Source organism: Acomys russatus, chromosome 14, assembly GCF_903995435.1.
Source record: "Acomys russatus chromosome 14, mAcoRus1.1, whole genome shotgun sequence".
Taxonomy (NCBI): domain Eukaryota; kingdom Metazoa; phylum Chordata; class Mammalia; order Rodentia; family Muridae; genus Acomys; species Acomys russatus.
Window position 1 is genome coordinate 25,080,418 of NC_067150.1, and position 20,120 is coordinate 25,100,537.

The 20,120-nt window shown below is 42.9% G+C and overlaps 1 protein-coding gene across 1 annotated transcript in view; it reads left to right on the top strand.

Moving 5' to 3' along the window:
- The window catches only part of Prdm10 (PR/SET domain 10), a 107,829-nt gene that overhangs the window by 83,868 nt on the left and 3,841 nt on the right, over nt 1-20,120 (top strand). Inside the window, exons 15-21 of the mRNA XM_051156119.1 lie at nt 617-727; nt 1,331-1,609; nt 3,023-3,166; nt 3,533-3,703; nt 5,403-5,543; nt 6,162-6,333; nt 15,752-15,855. Of these exons, the coding sequence (XP_051012076.1) occupies nt 617-727; nt 1,331-1,609; nt 3,023-3,166; nt 3,533-3,703; nt 5,403-5,543; nt 6,162-6,333; nt 15,752-15,855 (1,122 nt within the window). The remainder of the gene's footprint in view (nt 1-616; nt 728-1,330; nt 1,610-3,022; nt 3,167-3,532; nt 3,704-5,402; nt 5,544-6,161; nt 6,334-15,751; nt 15,856-20,120) is intronic.

The following is a 20,120-nucleotide window of genomic DNA, read 5'->3' on the forward strand; positions in this document are numbered from 1 at the left end:
TCTGAGCCAGCTCTCCAGCGCCGACCTCTATCTTTTCATTATTAGTTTGTTTTCCTTGGTCTTGTCTCAGTCTGTTTCCCTCCTCTTGTTTGTTTAATATTCTTTCTGATGGGGTCTTTATCTCCTTCCCACTGTTCTCTATCAGTGCCATCTTTGTCCAGTCAGGAAACAGTGACAGAAAGAAACGTCTCTTGAAAGCAGGGAGTGTGGTCCCAGATTAGGAAACATCAGGACATCCGCTAAGGTGGTGAGAACGTCTTAGCAGTTAAAATTTAGGCCTTTACTCTGTATCCATTCAGCACTCTCAGTAAGACAATTTAAAAGGGAAAGCCAGGTTTGCATGAGCGTAATTCATCAGGGCCGTGTCCTTTCTCTAACTTGTTCTTCTGACAGAGACTGTGGATGGGGCTCTGGATCAAAAGCTCACCTTCAGGCATTTGCTGAATGATTTACTAACTCCTGTCAACAGTGTCCACAGACACTTGGGTGTCCAGGGGCTCATCAGGCTAGCTCTGGGCAAAGGCTTTACTGTTGTGAGCACTGGCCCTCACTCCCAGGGGCCTTTGCTTAACGTCGGTTTGTAATGGTTCTCTCCCCGGGGGTCTCTCCTTTGCAGGTAAATCACTTATCAAAGAGGCATCCAGACATGAAGATAGAAGAGGTGCCTGAGTTAACCCTACCCATCATAAAACCCAACCGAGATTACTTCTGTCAGTATTGTGATAAGGTAAAAGCAAAATCAAAAGCAAAGTCTTCCTCCTGGCTGGGCTGCTGGATGCCTACCAGAGAAAGGCAGCCTCACTGGAAGCCAAGGGCTTTGGATGGCTCTGTGGTTAAGAGCAAGTGCCAAGAATTCTGTCTCCTCTACCTACATGGGGCAGTTCAACCTCTTGTAACTCTAGCTCCAAGGGATGTGATGCCTTCTCTTGTCTTTCATGGGCACTGCACAAACAGGGTGTAATTATGGACATACACACAAGTTTTTAGGGGCTGAAGAGATGGTTCAGTGGTTGAGAGCATTTGGTGCACTACTGGAGAGCACTCACATCAGGTGGCTCACAACTGGACTCTGTGGACACCTGCACTTATACATGCACATACGCAGATATATATATATACACATATTTTTAACAAAAATTTTTAATTTAATTTAATTAATGTAGCTGGAAGTGGTAGTGCATGCCATTAATCCTAGCACTAAGGAAGCAGTCAACTAGTCTCCTGCTACAGTCTATTGAGAGCTGAGATTACGGATATGCCCCACCATATACCATGCCTTGTTGATATTTATTTTGGGCTGCTCAATACATTTTTTTTTCCTTGTTCTTAGAATGAAATGTCTTACTTGGCTTTAAGTAGGAAAGTAGAACCGTATGCTGTTTTCATGGCCAAATATTTAAATTTGCAGGTTTATAAGAGTGCTAGCAAGCGCAAAGCCCATATTCTGAAGAACCATCCAGGAGCTGAGCTCCCACCAAGCATTCGGAAACTTCGCCCTGCTGGCCCTGGAGAGCCTGACCCTATGCTGAGCACCCACACCCAGCTGACCGGCACCATCGCCACCCCTCCTGTCTGCTGCCCACACTGCTCCAAGCAGTATAGCAGTAAGGTATGGCGCCGGCTCTGACCAAGCATGACGTCAGGACCTTTACCCAAGGATGCCTTAAAAGATAGCCTTCCTGTCCTGGCGTCCTGCGGGTGAATCGGTTGGCTGAAGGAGACCTATGAAAGCAGAGCACACAGTGAGGAATGGGCAGGGGATGGTGTGCTCGCCTCCAGAAGACTGCTATCTGCTGGTCTGAGCACTCAGCACTCAGCTGCTTTCTCTACCTTGGCCTGCTCAGGGCCCTATGCTTAAGTGTTCTTTGCCCACACTTTACAATCTCAGCCTGAATCACTGTACAGGAAGTGAGAAGGAAGTTCCTGAAAGGGGGATTAGTTCTATGGCCAGTGACTAACTCTTCAGGCATTCTTGGGGATTGGGAATAAGGGCGAGGTATTTGGATGCGATTTGCTGGTGTGGAATCGTGTACCTTTTTTATTTCTCCTCCTCCTCTCTTCTCCCCACATCTTATACCCTTGTACTGCTTTCGACAGTGTGGTGGCTTCCAGAGTGTTGGCACTGATGCTTTGATCTTCTCTTTAAATTGAATTTAGGAGATAGGATCTCTCTGTGTTTCCCAGGTTTGCCTCAAACTCCCAGGCTCAAGTGATCGTTTCTGCCTTAGCTTCCCAAGGAGAGGTGCGCCTTATGTACACAAGCATTGGCCTTCGCTAAAACAAACTAAAGACAAAAATTAACAGACAACTTTTTTTCTTTTTTTAAAGCCAGGTTTCTTTGTGTAGCCCTGGCTGTCCTGGAACTCTATAGACCAGGCTGCCTTAGAACTCACAGAGATTGGACTGGAGAGATGGCTCAGAGGTGAACAGCACTGGCTGCTCTTCCAAAGGTCCTGAGTTCAATTCCCAGCAACCATGTGGTATCTTACAACCATTTATAATGAGATCAAGTGCCTCTTCTAGCGAGCAGGCATATATGTAGTCAGAACACCGTACACATGATAAATAAATCTTTTTTTAAAAAAAAAAGATTAAGCCTGGGCGTGGTGGCACATGCCTTTAATCGCAGCACTAGGGAGGCAGAGGCAGGCGCATCACTGTGAGTTCAAGGCCAGCCTGGTCTACAAAGTGAGTTCAGGACAGCCAAGGCTACACAGGGAAACCCTATCTTGGGAAAAAAAAAAAGTACTCACAGAGATACGCCTGCCTCTGTCTCCTAGCGTGTTGGGGTTACAGGTGGCACCGCCACACCTGCCTGAGAGGACATTTTTACAGGCATCAGAAGAAGCACTTTAAGAACCTTTGGAGCACTTGCATGTGGGAAAGTTGCTAATTCTGGTCATTGTTCTTTTTGCATTATTTTGAGGCAAGGTCTTGCTGTCTAGCACAATTTGGCCCTAAACTTAAACCATTTCTGCTTTAGCTGAAGTAACTGTTTCTTTATTTTTCCTTCATTTTTCAGACCAAGATGGTCCAACACATTCGAAAGAAACACCCAGAGTATGCCCAGCTTCCCAACACCATTCATACGCCCCTGACGACAGCCGTGATCAGTGCCACCCCAGCTGTCTTAACAACAGATAGTGCCACTGGAGAGACTGTAGTGGTAAGTGGGTGTCTAGGAAGAGCGTTTTCTTCCCTTCAGTGCCCACCCTCTCTTTAAACAACAAAGCCATGCCAATCATTTATTAATTGGTGCAGGTGGGGTCACTTACTCTTAGCTTGCTACTTGCAGCATCGTGCTTGCCCTTGGGTCTCCTTGTCAGTGCTTTCCAAATCTCTGCAAAGAAGGAGCAGGAAACTTTTAGTGTTTCCTTCCCAGTGATATCAGCAACTCAGAGCAGATCTACTGGGCCAGAGTCAAGCCCTCTTGATGCACCCTATGCTAAACTGAATGTAGATGGAGCTAAGAGCACCGAAATTGCTACAGTGTTTTTACTCATATGTTCTGTGATTTTTTTTTTTCTTCTAGACGACAGATCTGCTAACTCAGGCAATGACAGAACTGTCCCAGACCTTAACAACAGATTACCGAACACCTCAGGGGGACTACCAGAGGATTCAGTATATCCCTGTGTCTCAGTCAGCGTCTGGTCTGCAACAACCTCAGCACATACAGCTTCAAGTGGTGCAAGTGGCTCCGGTACTGTGACATATGGTTTTCTTCCTCTCCGTGAACACTGTATTACCAATGGCCACCATGGTAGCCAGAGTCAGCAGAAGCATCCTTGGCTCTGAGTGAGGTGCAGCTGATAGAGAAGTCCTGAGGCTGAGGTGTTAGGAGAATACCATCTCCGCAGCCTTCTTTCTTCTGCCCCTCATGATGGCGCTAGACTCAGAAGAGAAGAAGTTTCTACTGTGGTCAGAAGGTCTCATCTCCTGTACACACAGCCAGACTGTACAGCCCAGTGACACCTCTTTCTGAGCTGTTTCTTAGTATTCTGGCTTTTTTTTTTTTTTTAAGATTTATATATATATATATAATATTATGCCTGCATGTACACTTACATGCCAGAAGAGGACACTGAATCTCATTACAGATGGTTGTGAGCCACCATGTGGGTGCTGGGAATTGAACTCGGGACCTTTAGAAAAGCAGCCAGTGCTCTTAAACTCTGAGCCATCTCTCCAGTCCCCTGGCTGACTATTTCATAATGAGCCAGTCTGAGGAATACCTACATGGACATTGAATTATTTATTCCAGTGAGAGATTTTAGGAGTAATTTTAATTGTCTTCATATCAGTCAGCTCCTGTAGTATATGTTGTTGTTGTTGTTGTTGTTATTATTATTATTATTATTATTATTATTATTAATATTATTATTATATCTATTAAAGTATATTTTGTCTGGTGCTTATGGAGATCAGAAAAGGGTGTTGGATCCTCTGGAACTGGAATTACAGGTGCTGTAAAGTGTGGGTGCTGGGAACTGAACTTGGGTCCTCTGGAAGAGCCATAAGGATTTTCACTCACTTGCTGTCTCTCCAGCCCCAGTCAGCTCCACTTGGAATAGAGCTGTCATTGTGTTCCTCTACTAGACAGTGACTAGCCATGCTTTCTCGTTGTGAACTGAAGGAAAGATGTCTCCCAGAGTTGATGCTCCCTTTACCTATGCCGTGAGGAAGTGGACTTAAGAACATAAATGAACATTATCACTTTCAAATAATTTAGTCTCAAAAATATGAAACCAACACAGTTTTAAATGTATGCAGATTGGTACTTACCACTGTCAGTCTGCCATCGACCATTTCTTACTTGATTTATTTATTTTATTTTTTGTTTTGGGGTTTTGGTTTTTGTTTGTTTGGGTTTTTTTTTTTTTTGTTTTTGTTTTTGTTTTTTGGTTTGTTTGTGTTTTTCAAGACAGGGTTTCTCTGTATAGCCCTGGCTGTCCTGGACTCACTTTGTAGACTAGGCTGGCTTTTAACTCACGAAGATCACCTGCCTCTGCCTCCCAAGTACTGGGATTAAAGGCGTGTGCCACCACACCTGGCACTTGTTTGTTTGTTTGTTTGTTTGTTTGTTTTTAAGATAAGTCTCGAGCTGTAGCTTTGTCTGGCCTGGAGCTTACTGGTAGACCAGGATGGCCTTAAACTCAGAGAGATGCACTTGCTTCTGTCTCCTGAGTACTGGATTAAAGAGGTGCACCACCGTGCCTGACTTCGATTTACTGTTTTGAAAACATGGTCTCATTAAATGGACCCAGTTTTCCTCAAACTCAACCTCTCGTCAGATTCACCTGCCAGGGGATATTATTTTTAGGCAAATGCTTTCTCTGGGGGATGTCTTTTAACCTCGATTAGTATGTATTCAGTTTTTAACCATTTCTTTTTCCCTCCAGGCCACTTCCCCACACCAGTCTCAGCAGTCCACAGTGGACGTTGGACAACTGCATGATCCTCAGACTTACACGCAGCATGCCATCCAAGTGCAGCACATCCAGGTCACAGAGCCCACCGCCGCTGCTCCAGTATCATCCCAGGTATATTTCTTCATAGGTCATGCAGAGAGTTAAGGTGACATCAGGGACTATCAGATTAATAGCAGTGAACCCATTATCCTTGGCCATCAAGATGACGTCACAATATTTGTACTCTCCAGTTTTACTGTAGTCCCCACTTCTACGTCATTATTGCAGACATTCTCACAAGTTACTGTCTGGGCTGTGCTTCCATGCACCGTGGTTACCAATGTGGCTGGGCAAGCTGTTCTACCTTTTTTGGTTTAAGCTTAGCCAATGTAACCAATTATATACTTCTCCAGCAATTTAATTGAAATTAATTGGTTTAGTATCTTTGTAGATTACCCTTTGGAAAAAATACAGAGTTTCAGAATTATGATTGTTTTTCATTAATTCTACTCTTATTTTAAAATCTTACCAGCCAGGCGTAGTGGTGCACGCCTATAATTCCAGCAATTGGGGGAGGCAGAGGCAGGCAGATCTCTGAGTTTGACCCACCCTGGTCTACAAAGCAAGTCCAGGATAGCCAAGGCTACACAGAGAAACCCTGTCTTGAAAAAACCAAGTATATATAACTTATAAGTCTTAAGTATCCTGGAATTTCACACTTTTCTCCTTTTGTTTTCTCTTTCTCCCCAGGTGGCTGGGCAGCCATTGAGCCCCTCTGCCCAGCAGGCACAGCAGGGGCTCAGCCCCTCCCATATCCAGGGCAGTTCTTCCACACAAGGGCAGACTCTACAGCAGCAGCAGCAGAATTCCTCTGTACAACACACATACCTCCCCAATGCTTGGAACTCCTTCCGTGGTTATTGTAAGGAGAATGGGACAGCCCTTGGGTGGGGAAATCTCTGGTCGTGTACCTTAATTTCATCAGCTTTGTAATAGGGTTTTGGATTGACGTATCATTTGCTCCTATTCAGTCCTCTATGGTATGTGTATTTGAATGTGTTTCATAGCAGAAGCCAGGCAGTGTGTTGATCTCAGGGTGCCAGTCTTATATTTTACGAGATGTTAAGGGTGTTACTGGAAGATGTGAAGTGGCGCCTTAAGGTGTGGGCTAGATGGAGAGAGCATACATTATTATGGTAATGTCTCACCCCTTTATATATATATCATTGGGAATCAAACCCAGAGTCTCATTAAATGCCCGTTTCTGTGATACTCAGCATGCTTGACCATGGGTATGCTATATGTGTCTTAGTTACTTTTCTATTGAAAACTCCGTGACCAAGGCAACTTATATAAGGAAGTGTTTAATTTGGACTTACAGTTCCAGGGGGGAAGCACAGCAGCAGACAGGCACCCTGCTGGTGCAGTAGCTGAGAGCCTGTATGCTGAAATACAACCACGAGGCAGAAATAGCTAATGGAATTGAATGGGCTTCTGAAACCTTAAAGCCTCTCCCCCACAGTACACCTCCTCCCACAAGGATACATCTCTTGATTCTTCCCAAACAGTCCTACTGAGGACCAAGTATTCTAATCTATGAGCCTACAGGGCCGTTTTCACGCAGACTCCATGATATATAAAGATTAGCATGGACCGCATACTGCTTCATGACGTAACCAAATGCAACCCCATTCGGGTCTTCTTGTGTGGAAGGAATGAGCCCAACTCAGGTATATGAAAATCAGTATTTAAAAAAAAAAATCTATGATGTAAGTACAATGATTCTGGCATTTTAGACATAAGGCAATGTACATACAATAACTTGACCAAGAGACATAACTAGTCAACAGAAGATTGGAATCCGAGAGTTCTCTCTACAGAGCTTACTTCTAGTTCACCTCACTGTACCGCCTCTCCTACAGGCTTTGAAGTTATCAGGGAGCAGAGGTTGATGCATATGGGTAGTCTTTTCTGGAATGCTGAGGTTCATGCTCTGGAGCGTGAACAGGCTGGCTGTCAGAGGTGAGAGTTGATACCTTCTCGGTTGATGCTCTGTGACTTCTCCTGGGAGACATGAACAAACTTCTATTCACCCTACATAGGGCACCAGCAGCAGCTCAGATTCCACCCAAAGCTACGCTACTGAACCAATGAGTTTGTTGGGATTATCTGCAGGAGAATGGCTAAGTGGTTACTTATATGTGACTCAGAAGTGGCTCCTGTCACCAAAATGCTTGATGATTCACAAAAGCTGTATTCCTGGAAGGCTCTACCCAGTTTGTAGTCGGCTCTATGGAATTTTCACTGCTTTTATGAGGTAGTGGAGAGCCCTTGTGAGCCTTGTAACCACCACACTTCTTTAGCCCACGCCTTTCCTTGGCTTTCCAAGTCTTGTGAGTCTCTCTTGCCTCAGCAAAAGAGAGGAACTGGCTACACAATGTTCAGGCCTGTCACCAGCTCCTACACTTTTTCTACCCCATTTCTACCATTAGTGGCTGAGCAATCCAGTAAGGACTCTCTGCAGTAACAAGTAGCAACTGCAAAAAAGAGATTTCCCTCCACATCTGAGGCCGACAGCATTAGAAATATTTGGGCATAAACACAAATGTTTAAAAAGCATTTTGATAGACACCTATCTGTTTATACAATTACTTCCCTACTTGGGTCTATGACCTCCCTAGTCACAGTTTTGTCCTGGATTATAATTTCAGACATGAGTTTCTTCCAGTGTAGTGGCCTTGGCTGCAGTCAGAACAGTGAAAGCCAGCTAGCAGAGTGGGAGCTTCCAGCCTTATCCAGGCACATTTTTTCCCCATGTCCTAGAGCCAAGAAGTACAGTATTTTAAGCAATATGGTCTTACCACCTACTTTTGGCATGCAAGCAACAGTAGAGTGACAATACCCTTGAGGTTTATGTGTCCCTAGGGACCTCCCTGGCAAACAGCTCATACTTTATAGCTCCCAGGAAACGTCTTTCCCCACCCATACAGCTTGTCTTCATTCAGACTCTCCAACTGCTACTTTTAATGTTCAAGATGTTTTTCTAAGCTGGGCGTGGTGGTGCACGCCTTTAATCCTAGCACTCGGGAGGCAGAGGCAGGTGGATCTCTGTGAGTTAGAGGGCAGCCTGGTCTACAGAGTGAGTCTAGGACAGCCAGGTCTATTATGCAGAGAAACCCTGTCTCAAAAAACCAAAAATAAAATAAAGTTAAATCAAAAGATGTTTTCCCAAATCAGTGAGGTGCTTTAGGTTTGCTTTATATAATGTAGCCTTTTTTACAGAGGGTGTGCAGGAGCTCGAAGGCCTGCTACTGTCTCCTCTCAGCAGCTGTTAATTGCTCTTGAGTGACTAAGAAGAAACATGGTACAGGTCTAATATAGAGTGAAAAATTCCATCACTGACATCAGTTGTGGAAAGAGCAGTGTTAGGAACAGCAGCCTCAGGGGGAAGGACACCTCTCCATCTGCCCTGGGTGCATTTCCTACCTCAGTGGAAACCCACAAAGGGTTGTCCAGGGAATACTGCTGCACGGGATGCCCAGCCCCAGCAGTCTGGTGATTCCTCGACTCAGGCCTAAGTGGGGAGCTGGACCTCAATCTAACCTGCAGTGCATGCCACTGAGCTGGCTTTCCTGTCCTGTCTGACAGGCCAGCACTGTGGCTACTGCCTCTGCATTGGCCATGTCTGGCTAAGTGGATAATCTCTGTACCCAGTATACTTTCTTTCAGGGGAACAATATATGTAGCATATTTTATATAGATAGCTATTTTCCCTATAATAAGCTTAATCTTTGTCACCTTCTTCTTCTTCTTTATCATTTATGTCTTCTGTAAGTAAACTGTTGTGGCTTTAAAGCCTTCCAGGCTCAACTAACACTAATTTGATTTACTGTCAACTTTTCCCCTAGGAATGCCACCTGACACAAATCTTTCTGCATTTGCATTTGAGTGACCCAACAGGCTCCTGTGTCTGCTTTGCTCTTCTGTCATCCCAGATTGGTTGCTTTTGTACTTTACAAACTGATGGTTCTTCCAGAGCCTCTCTCTCCTCCTTCATCTACATCATATCTTGCTGTGCGACACAGCAGAGCCACTAAGACTCTGTACCACTCCAGAATCAATGCTGAATTAACTTAACTCTGGTGAACACAGTACATTGGCCCAGTGAACTGAGCATCAGGCTCTGTCTCTCTCATACTCACTTTCTTCAGTAATAGCTGTCCATCTGCTGTTGCCCTCTAGTTCCTAATGTTGATAGGAACCCAGGCCAGTGATAACCAAGTGTCTCTGATGGCTTGTATGAGCCAGTCTAGGAGATACTTATTTCCTTCATCTTGCCTTGGATTTTTCAGCCTTCATCTCAAGGAAGGATGGATAGTGTAATTACTTTGTTTTCTCTGCATTTGTAGCACCCAGACTGATCCCACAGTTCCATGAGCCAGGCTCTTCCATTCCTTGTTTAAAAGTCTTTCCCAGTCAAGTTCAGAGGCAGAATAATTCCTGGTCATCGTAGTTTCCTGTATTGACCATTATTAAGCCCACCCATCTGCATGCTGAATCATAGATTTTTCTCTTCCTCTGTGTTAAAGGTCAGACCTGAGGGCTCTTCTATGACTTCATCTTTTACTCTTCCTTCTTGCTCTTTTACCTTTTCTCTTTTCCACGCATTCCGTCCACTGTAAATATGGCAAGCCAACACCTCCATCTCATCCTCCCCTTTTCCAACTTTCCCACAAAATCAGAGGAGAATGCTAAGGTTAGAATGCATATGTTTTTCCCCATTGTAATTCTGCCCTTACATGGGGAAGTTCCTTTTGGGCAGACAGCTTAGCCTCAGCTGCATGTCTTATTGCCCAGAGCAAACACCGTACAACAGCTGTCACCACCTGTTTATGCTCTTATCCCAAACATGTTACTTTCAGGGACTGTAATATGCTCTCTAATACATCAGATATTTGAGGGAGCAGAGAATTCCTGTACTTATGTGGTAGACCTCATTTATCAGCAGATGCTACTCCATACCATGTAGAGGAAGAGGGCCACTCTGGGATCTGCTCTTCTCTCACCCCCAAGATACACCACTCTCAAACAGCTTGGCTTTGGATATATATCTTTTCACCTAATTGCAGTTGCCACTATAGCAAAGAGACATATCATCCCATATGTCATGGGGGAAAGGTAGCCATATTGGGATTGTCCCCACAGATGTACAACTCTCACTTGGATCGGCTTTGGTCACATTGACCATTGTGGTGCAGCCACTCTTCTCAATTCATCTTTGGTTCTGTCAATCCCTGTTCAGATGCCAGCTGTGTTGTGTGACTTTTCTTGGAGAAATGTAAATAATTGTCTATTTACCCCAGAAAGGACACATAACAGACAAAAATTATTACACTCAATATAGTTTGATGAACCCATAAGTTTATTAGGGTTGTCTACAAGAGCATTGGGTGAGGGGTTGCTTATAGGGTAACACAGGTTATTTACAGGTGACAGAGGCATCCCCAGCATGGATAACAATAGCTTGTTTGCTGCTTTCCTGGCATAGAGAGGCCTTGGGAGTCTTGTAACTTCTAAGCTTCCAGGACCTGCTGAATTTCTTGGACTTCCTGAGCCCTGTAGGATTCCTTGGCTCCTTCTCCATAGGAATGAAAGTCTTGGGTATCAGGTTGCAGGTATGAGAGCTTTATCACTGCAGATGAGGTCCAGGTGACAGACCCCAGTGGTAGCAAGCAGGAGAAGTAGAGGCCAACAGAGACAGGCGAGCATATCTTTCTTTCTTTTTTTAGACAGTGTCTTACTATGCAGCCCTGGAACTTGCTGTGTAGGCGAGGCTGCCTTGAACTCAGAGGTCTGTCTGCCTCTTCTGTTGGCTGTAAGTGGGCTTACAGGCAGGCACTGCCACAGTTTGATCTTCTATTGCTGGTTTATATGGGGCCTATTTTTTTCTGATTATCCTTGTCTGTGTTTTGTAGATTTGGCATGGAGTCAAGAACAAACTCTGCTGTTTATATTTCCAGTCTTTTCAGTGAAATATTGGTCATCAATATGAGGACTAGCTATAGTTTCTGCCAGGAAAAGACATTTACTCATGGTCAATGCCAGTAGATCCTTGCAGAGAAATGTGTGTGTGTGTGTGTGTGTGTGTGTGTGTGTGTGTGTGTGTGTGTCTACATATACATATATATGTATGTATGTGTACACATATACATATATGTATACACACACACACATATATTGGTTTTTTGAGACAGGGTTGGACGCTCTCTGTAGAGAGAAATGATATTTATACTCAATTTGAGAAACTAAAATGAAGGGCTAGAGAGATAGATCAGAGGTTAAGAGCACTGGCTGTTCTTCCAGAGGACCCGGGTTCAATTCCCAGCACCCACATGGCAGCTTACAACTGTCTGTACTTCCATTTCCAGGGGACTTGACACTCTCACACAGACACACATTCAGGCAAAACACCAATGCACATAATAAATTAAATAAGTAAATAAATAAATGTGAAATGATGTATATACTTAAAGTAATCATAGTATGAATTAGCATTCTAATTTGGAAAAAATAGTCTGGAACTGAAATGATTTATTAGGAAAAGAATCCAGAACTATACACAGTGGAGAGCACAGCATATGAACCCGCTGTGCCCTCTCTTTGGCTGCAGCAGTTCCTAAGTCCTGCCCAGCCTTGCCCTACCTTTCTTGCACACCCCCAACTAGGTAATTTACCCATGACATCCTTTCACTCTAACCATTTAGTATCTACTATCTAAAATGGAGTGACTGAGCATGGTGGTGCACACCTGAAATCAGAGATCTTAGAAGGTAGAGGAGGAGACTTGCATTCAAGGTCATCCTTGGCTACATAGCAAGTTTGGGGATAGCCTGGGCTACATGAGACCTTGTCTCCAAAAAAAGGAGAGGAGACTGGGGAAGTGTCTTAGTGGGTGAGAATACTTGCTACACAAGTATGAGGATCTCAGTTCAAATCCCAGGTACCCAAATAAAAGCTGGGTGTGGCTGCTCCTGGCATTATCCCAGGGAGTGGATCCCAGCAGATTCCTGGAGCAGACTGATCTGCACCTGGTGAAAGGTGTGTTCCACGTGCAGTGAGATACCCTGTTGTAAGGATAGAGGCAGACACCTGCTGTCTTCCTCTAGCCTCCACGTATGTGTCTGTGTAGCTGACACACACACACACACACACACACACACACACACACACAACACTAAAAAGAAATGAAAAAACCCCACCAAGACATTCTTGGTTTGGTTTTTGGTGCACAAGCCTTGCATATGCTGAGCATCTTCTCTATTACTGAGCCAAATACCTAGCCCAAAACATTAAAAAAATATATTATCATGCTATTGTTATTATTCAGCCTAAAAATGCAAATGATTATTTAATATCTTCAAATAAAGTTCCAATATCCAGCCAGTATTCATATTTCTTTGATTGACTGAGAAAGGTTTATAAATTTCTTGTTTGGACTGGGTTCTGAGCAAGGGCCATCCTTCACAGCTAACTGAGTCTTCAGTGTCTTTTCACACTGCCTCACTCTCCCCTTGCAGCTGGTGTGTCTGTGGTGAAGACACGGCTCACGTGTCCTGTAGTTTTCACATTCTGATTTTACTGGTGGCATCCTTGTGTTATGGCTTGATGTACTTTTTTTTTGGTTTATTTCCTGTAGACTGGCAACTAGATCTACAGGCTTAATCAGGGTCAGGGTCTTCTCCCCAGTGTGCTCAGCTGGTGTGGCCATTGGGCTGCATCTTTGTCTCTGGCAGCTTCTTTGTCTCATGAGGACTTGCAAGGTGTGATGCCTGTCCTGTCATTCCTACTCTTTAATTAGGCAGAGAAGAAACAACTGTGCTGGGTATGGTAGCACATGCTCGTAACCTCAGCCTGTAATCTTAGCACTTGGTAGGCAGAGAAGCGGGAGGATTGCCAGACCAAGCAGGGCCATATAGAAAGACACAAACGAGAAAGTTGCAGACACAGAGGCAAAGGATCTCTGTGAATTTGAAACCAGCCTGGTCCACGTAGTTAGCTGAGGTTAGACAGCTACATAGTAAAGCCACATCTCAAAATAACAATGAAAGCAAAGCAAAACAAGAAAGAAAGGGAAAATTATAATCATAAAATTACTCTAAGATACACTTTGTACAGGAAAAGTAGAATAAAATACTTTAAATGCCAGATTCATCACTTCTTTTTACTGGTTTTCAAAACAATAAATCAGTTTCCTTGTACTGTATAATATGTCCAAGATGGCTAGTGGGTGTCTTAGTGTTATTTTTGTACCCACGATGTTTATACACATCACACATGACTTGCTGGAACCTTCTGCATTTCTTATCCTTATAAATGTTCAGCTACGTCATCTTTGCCTGTTCATCCTGGCACCCGCATCTGTCACGCATGACCCTTTCCTGTGCTCAGAAGACAATGTCCCAGGCGTACCTTCTGTCACTACCCAGAGCTGGCATCAGTCAGTCTCATCTCTCAGCTATTTTGGTGGGATATTGCTTAGAGACTGTCAGTGGGGCACTAGGATAATTTCTAACTTGCTTAAATAATGCTGGTGTTTCACTTGTGAACAGTAGGCAGCTGTAAATATACCTGTGCCATGAATTCAAATCTCAGTATAAAAGATAAAAATAATAAGCTAGAAAAAGTATACTTTTAGGACTCATTTCAAGGTTTAAAAAGTTTGAGTATTTATCTTTGTGAATATTTAGAAGCCACTTGAGTTAGGAGGTGTTAGTTGTGTGTTTTTTTTCTTTTTTCTTTTGTTTTATTGGTTTTTTTTTTTTTTTCCAAGATAGAGTTTTTCCACGTAGCCTTGGCTGTCCTACACTCACTTTGTAGACCAGTCTGGCTTCAGACACACAGCAATCTGCCTGCCTCTGCCTCCTGAGTGCTAGCGTCAAAGGTGTGCACTACCACCCAGCTGGTTGTTTCTTATATGGTCCCTTTGTACTAGTCTCTTCACGCTCAGTGATTATTGTAAGAGGTCCATTCACTCAAGAAATGCTATCAGGCCAGGTGTGGTGGTACACTCCTTTAATCCCAGCACTCCAGAGGCAATCTATCTCTGAGTTCAAGGCCAGCCTGATCTACAGAGCTAGTTCCAGGACAGCCAAGGCTACACAGAGAAACCCTGTCTTCAAACACCACCAACAACAAAAAATGGGTAGGGAGAGAAATCAGACTGGTAAGATCTTGCAAATGTGGGAGACCTTGGGAGTTGTCTCAGTGGGAGTGTGAGCACTGGCAGATATGGATGATCTCCATGATCTCCAGTGTAGAATTTAGGATCTCTTTTCTTTTGGCTTTTGGGTCCCATATAGCTCAGGCAAACCTCAAACACACTATGTAGCCCAGGCTGGGGGTATAGCTCAGCTGGTAACATTTAGGACTTCCTGCGTTTAATCCATAGCACAACATAAATTGAGCATGTCACCACATGCCTGTAATCTCAGGAGGTGGGGGGGCAGGGCAACCAGAAGTTCAAGGTTCTTCTCAGCTGCATAGTAAGTTTGAGGCTATCCTGGGATACACGAAACTCTATGTCAAAAGAGAGAAAACAAAAAACAAAACTGTGGTCCTTCTGTGTTAGCCTCCTGAGTGCTGGTGTTGCAGACTTGAACCACCAGGCCCAGTATATTTAGAATTTTCAGCATAGGATTACTGTTCGTGGGACAAGAACACAGTCACACACACCATTTTGGGTTCCTGTTTTCAGGTGGGAATCTCATTTTACTAATTGGCTGGTCTGGACAATGAAGCATTGTCCTTGTCTCAGAGATTGATCTGCTTTAGCCTTGAGTCGCTAGGTGTACAATTGCCGTCAACACTTCAGTATAAAGTAGGCTTTGCATCAACAGGTTTATCCCCCTATTGCCAATATACAGGCTCTGAATATGCCTAGGCTAGGCTAGGCTAAGCTATAATACTATATATATATATATATATATATATATATATACCAGTGTATATATACACACACACACACACACACACACACACACACACACACATTATTCTTACTTTTTCTCCTAGGCTGTCTTGGAACTACTACATTGGCAAGGCTCCCTTCAAACTTAATAGAGATCCACCTGCCTTTGCCTCCCCAGTATTGGGATTCAATGTGTGCTTTACAATGCCTGGTAGCTTAGCGGCATTAAATGCATTCCACTTTACTGTATGTTTAGTTTATGGTGGGTTTATTGGGATATAGCCTCATAATACAAGTAGAGAAGCATTTGTTTCTTCTAGCACCTTCCACTAAAATCTAAGCCCACTGAATTTTGTTTATTTCTTGTTTTCAGCATCTGAAATCCAAATGATGACACTGCCCCCAGGTCAGTTTGTGATCACAGACAGTGGTGTGGCAACTCCTGTTACTTCTGGGCAAGTAAAAGCAGTGCCCCCGGTAAGTCACTGTGCCAGGGCTGTGCTACAGCTTGGTCATAGTCTGTCTTCCCTTCCTCCCTCTCTCCTTTCCTTCTTTTTTAAGTGCTGGGACTGGGATGCTGGGTGGGTGATCTTCCATTGAGTTACCTCCCCAGGCCTCCTATTTATTTTCATTGGTGATTTAGTCAGTTGTCATGATTTGAACTCTGGGTTGTTACTACTTTATCCTTAGTGCATTGCTTAGGACACTAGTGCCAAGTGAATGTTGATTCAGCTCCTAACTACAACCAACCTGCCAGATCTAGCCAGAAGATTACAATTTTATGTACTTTTCATAACTATGATAAGACTTCAGCTGGGAAAGAATAATATAATGAACTCATTATGGGGTATGTGCATATTTGAGAAATGGTTTCACTATGAAAGCAAAACTGGTACAGAGTCAGGAGAGGTGCAGGAAAAGCTGGCTATAGGGTACTGGTGCACAAAGCTGGAGCCACAGGCTGCCTTAGGAGAGGTTTGATGTGCCAGGTACATGCCATGCCAGTCAGAAGAACAAGTGAGTGATCCACCTGCCAGCTGAACAGCCTCACTCACTAGATTTGGTTCTCAAAGATCCATTCCACTGTCCATCTATACCCCACCCCCACCATCCTGTCCCATTGCCTTCTCCTCCCACTGGGTGCCCCAGCCCCAACTTGGGTGGACTTATGCTGCCCAGAAGCAGTCCACACCAGTCAAAAGAACCCACCAAAAAAACCAGAAAAAAAAGATAGGTGAACTCAGGCAGAGACTTTCTGCTGGATGAGAGACCACACCAACTGGCTATCAGAACCACAGATAGGTGGCCCACCAGAGGACCTCCTCCACTCATTCAGTGCCCCCAATCCACACTCCCCTCCTCATCACTGTATCCCACCCCCAATTGTGCAGAGAACCCCTGCTACACCAAAGGCCAAGCCAGCCCCCAGAAGTCCAGCCCCCAACTTGGACAGAGACCCCTTACTGGATCAGAGTTTACAACAACCACCAGAAATCCCGCCCATAGACCAGAAGACAGGAGAGGAAACAGAAACCAAGGATCTAAACACCAAGTGTAAGAACACAACCAACAACAGCCAGGGCAATGTAGTACCACCAGAGCACAGCTATCCTGGCATATATGAGACCTGAATATTCCAACACAGATGAAGCATAAGAAAACAACCTTAGCCGGACCTGGTGGCGTATGCCTTTAATCCCAGCACTTGGGAGGCAGAAGCAGGTAGATCACTGTGAGTTCTGAGGCCAGCCTGGTCTACAAAGTGAGTCCAGGATAGCTAAGGCTACATAAAGAAACCCTGGCTTGATAAACCAAAAAAAAAGAAAAAGAAAAAGAAAAAAGAAAAAGAAAGAAAGAAAGCAACCTTAAAAACAACTATGAAGATGATACAGGTCTTTAAAGAAGAAATGAAAAAAAAATCAAGGAAAAGACAAACAAAAATTGGAGGAAATCAATACATTCCTTCAAGAATGCCAAGAAAAAACAAACAGGTGAAGGAAATGGCTCAAGACCTGAAAATGAAAAAGAATAACTGAAACACAAATTGAGGTAATTCTAGAAGTGGAAAATCTAGGTAAGTGAATGGGTACTACAGATGCAAGCATCACCAATAAAATACAAGAGATGGAAGAGAAAATCCAAGACATGAAAATAAGATACAAAAACTGATTCATCAATCAAAGAAAATATTTAACCTAAAAAGTTCCTAACAAAAAACATCCAGAAACTTTGGGATACTATGAAAGACAAAACCTAAGAATAATAGGAGTAGAAGAAGGACACGAATCCCAGCTCAATAACCCAGAAAATATATTTAACAAAATCATAGATGAAACTTTTCTTAACCTAAAGAAGAGCATGCCTATAAAGGTACAGGAAGCTTACAGAACACCAAATAGATTGGAGCAGAAAAGAAAAGTCCCCTCGCCATATAAGAATCAAAACATTAAACATAGAGAACAAAGAAAGAATATCAAAAACTGCAGGGGAAAAAGGCAAAATAACATATAAAGGCAAACTTGTTAGAATTACACCCAACTTCTCAAGGGAAAGGCTAAAAAACTAGAAGAACCTAGACAGATGTCTTGCAGATTGTAAGAGACCACAGGTGCCAGCCCAGACAACTGTACCCAGCAAAACTTTGAATCACAGCTGGTCATGGTGGAACATACCTTTAATCCCAGCATTCGAGAGGCAGAGACAGGCATATCTCTGTGAATTTGAGGCCAGCCTGGACTACAAAGTGAGTCCAGGATGCCAGGACTACAAGAGAAACTGTCTCAAAAAATCAAACCAAACAAACAGGAAAAAACAAACAAACAAACAAAAAACCCCACCAAACAAAAAAGCTAAAAACCAAGCACAAAACTGTCAATCACCATAGATGGAGAAAACAAGATATTCCATGACAAGATCAAATTTAAACAATATTGATCCACAAATCCAGCCTTACAGAAGGTACTAGAACTTCAACCTAAGAACATTAACTACACCCAAGAAAACATAGGAAATAAACAATTTCACACCAGCAAAAACAAGAGAAAGGAAACATACGCTACCACCACCAACAACAAAATAACAGGAATTAAAAATCATTGGTTATTAATATCTCTCAATATCAGTCGACTCAAATCCCCAGTAAAAAGACACAGACTTACAAAATGGATGCAAAAGACAGGATCCATCTTTCTGCTGCATCCAAGAAACACAGCTCAGTATCAAAGATAGGCATTACCTCACAGTAAAGGGTTGGAAAAAAGATTTTCTAAGCAAATGGACCCAAGAAGCAAGCTGGTTTATCAATTCTAATATCTAACAAAATAGATTTCCAGCCAAAACCAATCAAAGGAGATAGAGAAGGACATTTATACTTATCATAATAAAATCCACCAAGATGTCATTTCAATTCTTAACATCTATGCTCCAAATGCAAGGGTATCCACATTTGTAAAAGAAACATTACTAAAGCTTAAATCACACATGGAACATGTTTTTTTTTTAAAGATTTATTTATTTATTATGTATACAGTGCACGTTAGATCACATTATAGATGGTCGTGAGCCACCATGTGGTTGCTGGGAATTGAACTCAGGACCTCTGGAAAAACAGACAGTGCTCTTAACCACTGAGCCATCTCTCCAGCCCATGCAACATGTTAATAGTGGGAGACGTCAACACCCTACTCTCACCAATAGACAAGTTATCCAGACAAAAACCAAACAGATATAATGCAGTTAACAGACAGCATAAATCAAATGGACCTAGCAGATATCTATGGAACATTTCACCCAAACACAAAAGAGTATACCTTTTTCTCAGCACATCATGGCTGGAGAGATGGATCAGAGGTTGAGAGCACTGACTGCTCTTCCAGAGGTCCTGAGTTCAATTCCCAGCAACTACTAGGTGGCTCACAACCATCTATAATGAGATCATCTGGCCTGCAAGTGTAAATGCAGGCAGGACACTGTATACATAATAATAAATAAATAAATATTTTTAAAAAAAACAACACTTTTTCATGATAAAAGTCTTGGAGAGATCAGGATACAAGAGACATACCTAAACATAATAAACAAAATATATAGTAAGCTGATAGCTAACCTCAAATTAAAAAGAGAAAAACTCAAAGCAATCCTAGTAAAATCAGAAACAAGATAAAGCTGTCCACTCTCTACATATCTCTTCAACATACTGCTTGAGTTTCCAGCTAGAACAATAAGACAACTAAAGGAGATCAAGACGATACAAATTGGAAAGAAAGAAGTCAAAGTATCTCTGCAGATGATATGATAGTGTGCATAAGTGACCCCAAAATTCTACCAGGGAACTCTTACAGCTGATAAACACCTTCAGTAGACAACAAAACAAAACAACAAGAACAAAAACCCCTGTAGCTCTCCTATATACAAATGACAAACAGGCTGAGAAGGAAATCCCAGAAACAACATCCTTCACAATAACCACAAATAATAAATATCTTGGTGTAACTCTAACCAGGCAAGTGAAAGACCTGTATATAAAAACTTCAAGTCCTTAAGGAAATTGAAGAAGATATCAGAATATGGAAACATCTCCCATGTCATGGATCAGTAGTAAAAACAGCAACACAATCCTCCTTGAAATTCTAACACAATTCTTTATAGACCGTGAATCTTCATATGGAAAAACAAAAAGCGCAGGATAGCTAAAACAATCGTGTATAACAAAAGAACTTCTGGAGGTATCATCATCTCCAATC